Genomic DNA, 12,977 nt, shown 5'->3' with positions numbered 1-12,977 from the left:
TATTCCTATTGTTCCATCTGATGAAAATATACACAAAATGGCCTTTAAGGGCTACCCAAAGATGGGACAAAATGCACTTAAGGACTAACAGCCTGTAGTTTAGGCATATAATAGCCTGACTTGACCTTTGCAGGCTTAGTTTGATTAGTTTATTAAATCAGAATAATACCAGGGATGCCCTTGGGCAGGATACGGCAGCTGTGCAAGTCTTCAGCTTGGCATAACGCAAGAGGTTTATTGCAGGGATGCAAAAGGTCACACCAACATGTTCCCAAGAGCGTGTGCCGTGGCCGAGAGCAGTATTTAACTAAGGGCTGTATCCACGGAGTCCAGGCCAGCGGGATGCGGTGCCACGACCCGCTGAGACTGAACAGTGTCAGATCTACCGAGAGGAGTAAGAGCTACCTGAACTGTTACGGTAACATCAGCAAACCCAAAACGGAAAACTAGTGTGTACTCCAGTCATACTCCCAGCGTGCTTTAATTGTCGTGGTTATTACATGGATTTGGCTAGCAGGGTAAGATTTAAATCTAATTTCTCTTTTAGTCTGCTCCATAAAATAACGCTAAATACTCTTTTATCCAAACCTTTTACATTGATATAACACTGAACACCTTGGAAGGAGCTGTTTTACCTTCCAGCGGTGCAGACACCGGAGACTCCCGCATGGACATTCCTTGCTTTATATTTCCTTCCATTGTATCATAGCTTCTCTTTAAACCAATTTCATGAGCAGTTCTTGGACTCCTTGTTCCTTCACGAACATTTTTAATAGCTGGCAAAATTTAAAACGGTGTGGTTAGGGAATGTGGATGCCAAGAGACACACACAAGTACTACATTTAATGAGAACACAGGTCATTAGTACTTCAACAACACAACTTCAATATAACATTGTAACATTAAAACTCAACCTTAAAAAGATCTTTTATGGTTTGGTCGAAACCTATTTGTTCAAACAGTTAGTCACTTATCAGTGTTTCAATTAAAGTTCATAGTTAAATGATACCTTAAAAAATTTTAATACAGATCATTCTGAACTTGGTTGTTTAACCTCTCAAATAAAAGTATTCCATGACAAACTGGAAATGAATGCCAGAAAAATGAAATAGTTTAACTATATTTTGCATACATAGTACAGAAGACTCCTCAGAACACAGGCACGAAAACACGTGCAGGTCAATACTTCTAGATGGCACCTCAGTGCCTGGGGTCAGAACTATCCATTTGGGAGCAGATGTACTTCAGCAGAACTTGCTGCAGCCTTGACTTTAATTAGGTAGAATATATAAATACTCACTATCGTAAGATAAAATATGCCCACTTTTGCCTTCATAAATAACATGGCCTTTGGCTGAAGCTTCCTCTCGGCACTTTTCTGGGCTGCTGTCTTCCGTAGCCAGCCGGGTGATTGTTCCCTTCAACAACGCGTCAGCTGCTATGCCGGACTGGGACAGAGCTGGCGTGCCCTGTGTTTCAAATCAAATATAATTCAGAATATACGTATTTATTTAAGAGAATAGGCAGCAGCGAAGGCGGGGAGGGGACAAAACAAAAACACACAAAAACCCAAATTACAACATTTTTTTAGATCTAGAAAACCAATCTGCGCAAGACTGGTTACAGTTAATACTTGAACTCAGGTGTGATGCTATTTTCATGGAAGTTGCTAACAAGCCGCCAGTTCAGTGTAGCAAAGGCTCTGGTGGTTTTATTTAAAAAGTTTAAAGACTCATATGCATGAAGACGAAACAATGGTAATGCTGAATTTCTTTTTTTGAGGCAGCACCTACTCTGTGATATTAATTCAATTTTTCAGACATGCAAATACATTCACGGTGATAATTTAAATATGTTTGCTACAGCCTTCTCAGTAAAGGGAAGAATACCTGAGTTATGGAGCCTCTCAAAGAAGGAATGGTCTCAACAGAAACTTTACTAGTTGGAGTTCCTCGTGTTATACTTCCCTCCTGTATTGTTGTGGTACCTGATTTGTAATTGATAAATAAGAGAATAAGAAAGAAAAGTAGCTACTCTACTTGAAATAATTAAAAGCTCTAGTTAGAACTGTTGGTTTACACTAAAATACAGGGACGATTTCAGTTTAACAACATGCATTTGAGGCAGTTAAATTATTTCCTCTTTTAAAAGTCTTTTACAGACTAGAAGTCTTTTCCAGTGCGCGAAACCATTAATCCATGGTATTTAGCCTCTTCTCTTTTGATATATTTGGATATTTCACAGGTATTGCTCTGCTGTGCTCTAGAGAACAACTTAATTTTGAAACTGGCATGCCTTGAAACAAGTTTTTAAATGAGGCACGCAGACAAGAGGAGCTAGCTACAAATACACGTCTCGGACACAGGGAGCAGATTTATCATATAATACTTAAATATAACACTTCAGCAGTTTGAGCTCCAGAAGTTAATTCTCTCTGTTTCATCAGGCTCTGACAAAGTTTCTTAATTTGTATGCCTTTCTTTACCTCGAACCACACTTTCATGTTGTGCCCTGACGAGGAGTCCCTCAGGCTGGGAATTCTGACTTCTGGGAGAGAATTCTTCTTGTTTGATATAGGGCAGGGAAGCTACTCAGAGAAAAAATACAAATAAAAAGGTTGGGTTTTTTTTCTTTAATTATGAGTCATTAAATAGTCTATATAAGACATGTCAGCTTTTATTTTCTTACCAGATTTGGCTGACTCCTGCTGCCTTGGCAGCCCAAGAGAAATAGAACCCACTGATGGCTTTGCATTTTCTTGGGCATAGGAAGCTTGACTATGGGATGTTAAGTAAGTGCCAGGTGTTCCCTGAAACAACAAATAATATTATGTTAATTCTTGCTTCTGGAATGAAAATTCATATCTACGTTGAAAGCAGAATGCTAATACTGCTATGACCCTGTCTTAGAATGCTACAGTACAGCACTGCAAATATGACAGTGCAGAACACCAGGAGTGCAGCATCACTGTTAGTCTGGAGTTCACCTCAGCTGGACATCCTCAACCATGCTACTAAATGCCAATAAATGCACCATGTTCTATTTTCTGAGGCACCTGTAGTTCCTGGATTTTCAGAGATGGCACGTACAGGTCCAAAGCGTTAATGTCGTGAACACATAACTGAGTACAAGGCGTTGAAAGTTGGTGAATGGGCAAAAAAAATTATGTAAGCACAGGCTTTCAAATAATAATCTCTTACTTGTGAGATTGAGCCTCCCATGATGAAGGAAGGTTTTTCTGACGGTACACTTGTCTTGGAGGATGGAATGAGTGGAGGCGGTGGTCTGGTGGGTCTGGTTGTTGGAAGGCGGACTCCCTCAGGTATGTTGGTTATTACTTGGTGAGGTGCTGGCTGGAGAACTTGGGGGAAAAATTGTACATTAAGCATTACAGTTTGTTGCAGTTCTGTGAGTTGTTAAGAGACATGAAGAACAGAAATAGCACAGTTCATCTGACAATTTCTGATGGGAATTGCCTCACAATACCCAAAAGCTCTGTCACCGTGTTTACAGCTTGGAAATTCACTATGTCCCAGTGTATGTTATAAATGGAAACTGAATGCAGAACAATTAACCCCATATCAAAGTTCAAAAAGAAATGGCAAAAGCTGCACTGCAGAATTGCAAACTCTGGAAACTACCTTTTGAAAATAGAAGCCCAGGGTACATTCAAGTTTTTTTTTTGTTTTCCTGTTTTTAAAGAAAGTCCTTATTTTTAAAACGGAATGCAACTGAGTCAAGTATAATCTAAGCTTCCCTGGTTTTGTCTTGTCTGGCTGAAGGGAAGAAGCCAGAGAGTCGTGGTCAATGGGGCAGAGTCCAGTTGAGGCCTGGATCTAGTGCAGTGCCTCAGGGGGCAGTGCTGGGGCCTGTATTATTCAATATATTCATCAATGATTTGGGCGAGGGAATAGAGTGTACTATCAGCAAGTTTGCTGATGACACCAAGCTGGGAGGAGTGGCTGACATGCCAGAGGCTGTGCTGCCATCCAGAGACATCCTGTGATTACACTCTGAAGGGAAAAGCAACAATCCAAGTTTCAGAATCAAGATTTTTTTAGTTATTTCACTGCTTTATAAAACATTCAGGCTATAATATGAAGCAATTACAGTGTGAGAATAATGCCAAGGATACCAGCAGCTTTCTGTAAGATCCATAATGAAGTCTTTACCTGGCGGGACACTATAGCGAGCTGCATTCATGTCAGGCTGGGGAGAGGCTTTATTGACTTCTCTTGGAGAGAGCCTGTACGGCGACGCTGACCTTGTTGCTGTGTTTTGCACTTGTGCTTCCTGCTCTATCGCTCGCTTGACCTCAGCGTAAGGCATGTAGGCCACTGGTTTTCCTGCAAAGGTTAAAGTCAGCAGAAAGAAAAGAACCCAGGATTAGAAACTGGGAGGCAAAAGGTCCAGTTTACAGCACAATTTTAACAAATGCCCTACTCCAATGTCACATGTACTCATCAGGTACACGACACGGGCAGTGTTCTGACCTGTGCAGTACAAGGTTTTTAACGGTCTGTGGGTTCTCTGCTGCACACAGCTGTTGGTGGACAAGCTTCATGTGCATGGTATATCCTGGGAAGCAGCTGTTGTAATGACCTGATGACATCTCAGTCCCTCCTTGTTTCCAGATTAAGACGTCCAGGCTTGTATAACCCATTTCCATTAACTGTGTACCCCTCCCTCTCTGTCTGCCTCAATAACCACCTTGATTTTTGCTGGCAGAGGCTTCACCCCAGAACTTTCCCACACTTCATAATACCGCAAGGCCGATGCCAAGAGTTATTCAGGTAGCATTTCAGTTAAATGGCACTTTCAAGCAACCTCAGACTTTTCACCTAAAGGAGCAGCTTTCAAAAACCACAGCCTTACCTTCTCCACCACAAATCTACAAGCTCCCTTTTCTCACTATTTTAACAGGAAAAAAAAAATGGTTATGTGTCTTTCATTTTACTTAGGTAAAAGTAATTAAGGTGAAGCATTTTCATAACATAATTTAAAAATCTTATGCATATTATATATGTGGAGACAACAGAAACAATGCATGAGAACATAAAACCTAAAAATGCATATTTATGCAACCATGATGATATCTTGTAACATTCAGCACATTAATCTCCCTGGGTTTACTTCCCTGTTACAATGTACAGTTTGTGGACCTATTATTTCTTTTCTAGCAAAGAAAGTTGAGGTAAAAGTTACACAGTACAGAACTGGGCCTCCCATAGGATACACTTTTCTGCACATGAAAAAAAAGCAGTCTTCTGCTAAGTTGTTTGCAATTTGCAAGCTGTTGATAGAATTAAAATGATTTCAGTTCAAGGAATGAAAATATAGACAATATAGATGAGTAGAAAGTATAATATGAATGCCTCATGAAAGCTAATAAATGCATCCATAGGCTCTTACGCAGCCACATGGATTATGTAACATACACCATCCATCTGAATCACTTTTCTGTAACCAGCAACGGTTATTTATTAGATTATTTAGTCAAGCTGACAGGATCTGTGAGCAGTTCTAGCCTTGTTCTGGACTGAAGATCACGTTACGAGTCACACTCAGGAAACACAAATCCAGATCAGCGTACAGTTCAAACCCTAACTCCGAGTATCCTCTCTCTATATAAAAACAACAAACCATCATATTCCCAAGAGAAAGAACCTTTCACACTGTCCTTCTGCAGCCATACAGGCTGGAGCATGACAGTTCTACCAGACTTCTGTGCCCTGCTCCCAGGCGCAATGTCCACTCCAGTGCAGTAAAACATTCCTTTCAGTTGTGCTCATGCCCCCTCAGCAATTCTCTCCCATCTTCACCTTAAGTTTCTGGAAGGGGCTCCCCCAGAACACACGGTTATCTGGGGCCTCTCACCTGCACTCCTCATCTTTCTGTACCTCTCTCTGTAGGAACAACTCATCTGGGGATTTCACACACATGGAGCCAGCTAGTTTTCCAACATCGTGACCACAGCAGAATCTGTATAGTAGCCAGGTTCCCTCCACCAAGTGCCATCAGAAAGCAACAGTTAATTATCAGCACGCTAAACTTTCATTCTTAAATGAGGCAGCAGTGTAACACATGGACATAAAATGCAGAGTTATTTCCACAGCAGATGTGAAGCGCCTACCTTCCCACTCCACGTTAGGGCTCTTGGAAGTGCCACAAGGGCTCACAGCACTTCGATACTCCATGTCCAGCTGCTCTTGCCTCTGGCGTTGCTCCTCCAGCAGCGCCGACTCGTGCATCGCTTTAATGTGCCGTTGATACAGCGCGTAACCACTCACCGGTGTTCCAACAGGAACGGTACAGGGACTGCAAGAAACCTGCAAGGACAGGAAGGTGTTAACATCAGGTATGTTAACACGGGTACTTCCTAAATAACTGTCTTGCTCGGCGCCTCCGCTGCAGCGGCTGCAGTCCATGTAGGAGTGTTTCAAACAGCACACACCTGCTTTTAAGCTATTACTTGGTTTGTACTTAACTTACTTTCCCCCTCAAAAGTAGTAGAATAACAAAACAAATTACATATATATATATATATATATATATATATATATATATGCACTTTTTTTTTTTCTGCTTTAGTGTTGCAACTAGTTTTAGGGACAAAAGATACTCCTTCAAATATCACTTAAAACACCCATACCATAGGTGGTATGACAGCGGCTCGGTGGTGAAGCTGTTGTAGGTCCATCTGCCCTTGCTTTATGGTGGATGATACCAGTATTGATCCAGTGGGATTTAACAGTGAGGGCTTTGACTCTCTGCTGAAGATACTGGGAAAACAAAAAAGGTAGATAGAAGGAAGGGAAAAACATCACCAAAAAGACCAAGATTAAACATCTTAAATTTACAGGCAAAAGTATGCATCTCAACTTCAATAAAACAACACATTTAACACACCAAACAAACAGATGAAACATCAAAATCATGCTGTGTTTTGTCCCAGAGCACATCTGGTGGAATAGGCAACAGATGCTGCTGCATTTCTATAACACATAGAAATACCAATAGTGTTCCAGATCTCCAGTATTAGAAATTCAGGTGTGCTGTTGCTATATGCACAGTCCTGCAAGAATGCAACCTTCTCTACAATGAATGCTTTGAAAAAATAGATAGGAAACACTAGATATATTTAGTCCACAGGAAACAAATAAACAGTAGTATATAATAGACTGTTTTCACATGGAGGGCTAATACATTTGTGAAGTGGAAAGATGTCTGAAGAAGCCAGAAAGTACAAAACACCATCAACTGTGCTCTTCCAAAGACTGCGGCAGAACAATCACACTGATACTTTTGACATTTAATGTCTATCCTTATTATGGCATATATATTAAGAGCACTAGGAGGGAGGAGGCATTGGCTGCGATGCTGTGCTGTGGTTACACAGGAGCTGCACCAACAGAACACTAAAAAGATGTCAAATATCATCAGAACTCTCAGCCGCCCCTAAAACATGGTTCCACAGACATGCAGCATTGTCTGTTTAGAGCCCTGTATATTCACGGGGGTTGTCCGCAGTGTTTAGGGCCAAGTTCCCAGCAACTTGGAGGTCTGCACAAAGACACTGTTCACTTTGGAGAAAGAGGTCAGCCACTTCTCAGGACACTTGCCCGTTAGTTTACGGACACTGACTGATAAGAGTGACAAATACTTCCACTACTCTATTATTAACAGCGTGCAAGAGATTCAGTTCAATGACAGTAATGACGTACAAGACTCTAAAAGGTTACGCCAACAAACAAACATGAAATTATAAAAGGTAACTAAAATATCCATATTTTATGCCCCTAGATTATTATATTTTTAAAAGCAAATTTCATCTCCTACTTAAAGATATTCAGGCTGTTTTCCCTGTCAAATTCAAGGAGATTTGAATGCCTTCTATTATACTAAACTGAGTTTGTGAGAGCAAGACTCCATTAAAACAACTCAATCCCCAAATTTTTGGCTCTACATTCAAAGTTTCTCACTAGAGGGAACAGGGAGCCCACGTACTATCCCGCACTAACCAATGACCCTATAAAAAATATTCCTGATCTAGTTCCAAATGTGTATATTTGCTCTTCAGTATTGTATAAAAGCAACAAACTAACAAAACCAAACCAAAGAACTTCAGTACAGATGCAGTTGCACGACCACTGTTGACTTTCTTATTGGATAGTTGTGCTAGTTTGCTACCTACCCAGTCCATCTATCACCATGGAATTTTGCCTTACCCTTCCTTAAAAGACCCTGGTTTTGGCTTTTCATCAAAATTTTAAATTAGCATTTCCCTCTGCTGCACTTCCAGCAAAGACTCTGTAGACCCTTGTAGAAACTCATAACAAAAATGTCACTGCCGATGAGTTTTTGGATCAGTGTTAAGTAAAACCACTTTTTAAACAACTTCTTAAAGACGGCAATATCTGAACGCTAAACAATTAAACTCACCCTTGTCTGTCAGGTTCTCCATCAACTTCCTCATCAGCACTACAGGTGGCACTCGAATCATTATCTGAATGGGATTCTTGTCTTGCTGTATTAACTTGTTGTGACAGACTATAGTCCATTTCCTCCGGTTCTGACTTTTCCTTGGGTTTCTCCATCTCTCTCTCTTTGGTATCGCTCTCTATTTTCACTTGAATATTCTCTGGTAGCCTCATTTCAGTCTCTACAGGTTCTACTTTGGTATGGACTGGAAGAGTAATCACGGGCTTAGCTTCAGCTGGATGGCTTCTACTGTCAACCTCCATAGGCTCCTCTGCCTCATTGTTTATTTCTTCCTTAACCTGCGGCTCAGGGTTCTGACTTTCAGCTGTTGATACGCTTTGGGCTGGTAAGGAGGGAGATGTGCTGGTTGCAGGTTTGATGGTAGATTCTTGTTCTGCTGTCGCCTCAGTGGTTACTTTTGAAGCAGCAGTCTCAGATGGAGTTTCTTCACTTGGTTTAGCAGGTTCTGCTGGAGTTGGAGATGGAGCACTTTCTGTATCAGAACTATTTTCAGCACCTGGAGATAAACCAAAGTAAATCTAACTAGGCTTCAATGAACTGCTTCTTTAGAATAATCAAATACATGTTTCCTGTCTCAAAACACAACAAGACAATTGGCCTGAAGAACTGACTCCCAAAGGGAGAGTAACCAAAAATCAGCAGATACAGGCTAAGGAGGGAGAATGGAATTACAGAAATAAGACTACTTAACTAGCTCTGATCTTCCAGAGAGCCAGGCAAGTAAACTCTTGTGCATATGTTAGAGACTTTGTATGTCCAGTAAAGAACCTTCCTCCTCTTTTTAGTCTAGTTCACGAACCCCATTATATTATAAATAGCTTTTAGATAAATAAGAACATTCATGAAAAGCTATGGCAACATCCAGAACATAGATATTATATTCAAGTCTTATCTTCTGATAAAAACTTTAATTCCTTAGAACGACATGCAGGTGCTGCCTGTTTACCCTCTAGATGACAGCACAGTCTCAATATGCTGAGCAATAACATCTTAAGGTGGTTCAATCTTAAGGTGGTTTCCCCTCCAGTGAGTGCCAACTGCTAAAATCCAACTGAAACACAGTATGAAACATCATGAAGTGGAACACGGCTTTCTGAGCACATAACTGGCACAAAACAGAGGTCCCTTTCTTCACACACACAAGTTTCCTTTCCAGAAAAGTTACCTTCACTGTCTTCTGGATTCTCTTCTTCATTAGAGGCTTCAATATCTTCATCCTCCTGGGCTGACACCGTCGAAGCGACACTCTCACACTGTGATACATCTCGCTCCTCGCGGGGCCTTCGCGAAGACTGATAAAGACACAACATTGACACTGTACTGAAAATCTGCAAGTATTATTTCCTTTTACATTTACCAGTCTGAGGTTGACACGAAATACACAGAATCTCTGTTGAGCACAGATTCATTTCAACTTCTGGCCAACTTTTGCTGCTCCTGATCAAAAATAAGTTTGGGAACAAATCACTGTTTCAAGATGTTTGGGAGACCAGAACTAGTGCAGCAAACAGACACTGATGTTCTTCACTTCAGTGAGAGCAGACCAGGACTACATTTTAGAGGATTCCAACACTCAAGATTCTACTTTAGATGTCCCAAAACTTTCAGCTCCTGATATTCTACCAATTCTCCTGCACTGTTTTGTAAGGTTACTGCTCATTGTGTCTCAAGGTAACTGTTCTACAGCAATGACCTGAACTTCGCTAGTTGCTGGTGTGCTGAAGAGGAACATGTTTTTCAGAACACCAAAGAATTTTTCAGGCTTGAGTGTTCTAGCTGATAGAAAATTTTCTATCACATTTTAAAGCAAGAAGTGACCAGTATCACAGGTCAGTGAGCATCAGCCGCTTTTTCTAAGAGATTTATGTCACAACACAAAAACAAGTAGAAAAGGAAACGTGGTGATTGCAAAACAGTCCTAGTGAAGCGTGATGAATGACTTCAGAAAGACGCCAAGTTTCCCCTGCGAAATATTGAACGCGCACTGCACTTACCTTCTGCTTGTGCTGCTGCAGGAGGCTGTCCAGATTGTGCCTTCTTTTATAGTTGAAGTAGAAGTTCTTACACTGAGCTTCACTTTTCGTCCCAACCATTTTGGCAATTGCTGCCCAGTTTCGTCCATGTTCCACTAGGCCTGTTCAAACATAAAAGAACCAATATTTACTATGATAAATAATTCAACTATTCAAACCCAAATAAATGTAACCAAAACGTCTATGGGAAGGCAAGATACAGAAGTACCACTGTCCTTAAGAGAACTCTCACTATGACAATGTCTTTGATAACTACTTGCAGGGCAAAAAAAAGCTGTGTCAACCTCAATGTCTGCTTATGAAGGTTTACCTTTCTTCGCAACTTCCATTTCTTCCTCTGTCCAGCGGGATGTCTCCACAGGCTCTGTAGAAGCTGACAGAGAAGCAAAGACACTGATCAGAGAAAAGACCAGGATTCACTATTATGGCAACAATTGCGAATCCCATAGTCAACTGATCTATTTACATTATGGCTTGTTCAAGTCATTTGGCAAAGCTGCTCTTGTCGGTGGGAAGTAGTCACTCTCCATTAAACCAAGTTAGAGACACAGTAGGAACCACCAGTCAGCAGAACAAACTGTCCAAAACTATTCTGCCTACCAAACCAGGATTAATTATCTGTCAAGGAAGATTTGTAACTAATTTAAATGTGTTTATTGCTATAATTTTATTAAAACTGTCAATAATTACCATCAACTACTAAAGGCAGCAATCCGACATGCTATAAGCTAGCTCCATTTTATTTCACTGACTGCTGTGGAAAGGACTGAAATGGTTATTTAATGGTTAGTGGGTATCAAGGAATCTACTATTCTTGTATTTACTGAGTCTAATACTGGACAAACAGAGAAAATAAGAGAACAAAACAACAGTAAGTCAAAACAAGTAGGAAACTAATTACGATTCAACACAAACCCTTTTCATTCACTCTGATATCATTCTGTTTAAATTTCTGAAAGGCATCAAGCTGCAACAGCCTCCATTTCCTTTTCATAAAATCTGCCATTCTGCACAGCACCCCACACGGACCCTTCAACAACTTCCACTAACAAATGACAAAAGCGAGACACTGTATAATATCTGATCCACTGAAAAGTTGGTTTGGATTTTCCAGAAAACCCTGCAAAAATGGTTGAAGAAAAACCCAAAGCAAAGCCCACTCTTGCCTTAGTTTAACTTCTGACAAAAACCCACCACACCAACCGAGCAAGAATGTCTATCGCAATCTCTGATGTTTACAGTTAAACAAGAACTAATTTGCCCACTTACTCTGTTCTTCAGGATATGCAGAATAGCTGAGCAACAAAACAGTTGTTACAAATTCTAGAATAGCAGCTGCCTGTAACTACCCAGTTGAAGAGCTGGGAGCAACAAACTTTGCCACAACAGAGCACTGCAAAACAACCCAACAAAAAAACCTGTCCTGTCATCCTGGATAATTATTTACTAGCCACAAGGTATTCTGTTCGCTAGTACTTCTGCACCACCACCAATTATGTCAGCTTTAAAAGTAACATTTTATTTTAAAGAAAACTCTTGCTGCTAGTGCAGAAACAATAACAAAATCCAACTTGTTAGGATCTATTTCAGATTATGAACATCCCTAAAGCACTCAATATCACGCCCATTATTTAGTAATAACCTCCGTGAGCTACAGTCAACCTGTGTCAAAGGCATTTGGATCTCTACAGATCCATCATGAACCCTGCAAAGAGAGAAAACGAAGTTACCATAGGAAGGCTGAACTGCCTTTTTTTCCCCCGCGTTTCTAAGAGTCACCCGATTACACAGAGTACTATCCATGAAGTTGCACTCGTGAAATTTAACAGCAGCACAGTCACAAAATTATAAGCAGGCCTAAGAATAAAGATGTAATAGTAAATAGAAAAAGAAGCGCACAGAGCGCAGAGAGCACAGCCCTGTGTCACCGAAGAGCCTGACGACCGGCTGGGTCCCCGAGTGTCCCATAAACGCTACTCACAAGGTTCTGGCGGGGGCGGAAGGGGCGGTGGGGGCTCTTCGGTGGCTGCAGCTGCAGCGGCACTTGCTTGTGCAGCCTCATTTGTCATCGATCTGGTGATTCTGCCCTTACGACGACCTTGACTATTGGCAGTTTTTCGGCCCCTAGGAGTGGCCTGTTCCCGCTCCTCTGTTTCCTCTGGTGCAACTTCAGTTTTGTCCTTTTCTTTGGTATTCTCTCTGGGAGTAGATAAAAATATAATCCAGTCACATTCAGATGGCCATGATGGCACAAACAAAACCCCCAAGCCCCAAAGACACCTTTAGCGAAGCAGAATTCACTTACTGCTCACCATTCAGAGCTGCTAGAGAATAACAGAGATACATGATATTATCAACTTCCAAGAACATATGAACACTGCGATAGAACATATAAAAAACCCTAAACCAACAAGATATTAAAACTATTACACATGCATGTCA

The 12,977-nt window shown here is 41.0% G+C and overlaps 1 protein-coding gene across 6 annotated transcripts in view; it reads right to left on the bottom strand.

Annotated features, from left to right (window-relative positions):
- Window positions 1-12,977, bottom strand: part of NCOR1 (nuclear receptor corepressor 1) — a 59,510-nt gene that overhangs the window by 14,892 nt on the left and 31,641 nt on the right. For all 6 annotated transcript variants that reach the window (XM_065036310.1, XM_065036312.1, XM_065036313.1 and 3 more), the window contains 14 exons: window positions 12,517-12,734; window positions 10,846-10,908; window positions 10,497-10,636; window positions 9,668-9,794; window positions 8,443-8,998; window positions 6,653-6,782; window positions 6,134-6,329; window positions 4,173-4,346; window positions 3,201-3,361; window positions 2,689-2,809; window positions 2,486-2,587; window positions 1,890-1,987; window positions 1,301-1,469; window positions 636-776 (listed from right to left, as the gene is read on the bottom strand). In XM_065036310.1, the coding sequence (XP_064892382.1) occupies window positions 636-776; window positions 1,301-1,469; window positions 1,890-1,987; window positions 2,486-2,587; window positions 2,689-2,809; window positions 3,201-3,361; window positions 4,173-4,346; window positions 6,134-6,329; window positions 6,653-6,782; window positions 8,443-8,998; window positions 9,668-9,794; window positions 10,497-10,636; window positions 10,846-10,908; window positions 12,517-12,734 (2,396 nt within the window). The remainder of the gene's footprint in view (window positions 1-635; window positions 777-1,300; window positions 1,470-1,889; window positions 1,988-2,485; window positions 2,588-2,688; window positions 2,810-3,200; window positions 3,362-4,172; window positions 4,347-6,133; window positions 6,330-6,652; window positions 6,783-8,442; window positions 8,999-9,667; window positions 9,795-10,496; window positions 10,637-10,845; window positions 10,909-12,516; window positions 12,735-12,977) is intronic.

Source organism: Columba livia, chromosome 20 (genome assembly GCF_036013475.1).
Source record: "Columba livia isolate bColLiv1 breed racing homer chromosome 20, bColLiv1.pat.W.v2, whole genome shotgun sequence".
Taxonomy (NCBI): domain Eukaryota; kingdom Metazoa; phylum Chordata; class Aves; order Columbiformes; family Columbidae; genus Columba; species Columba livia.
Note: the sequence above shows the minus strand (reverse complement) of the source record. Positions and strands in the feature narration are given on the sequence as shown.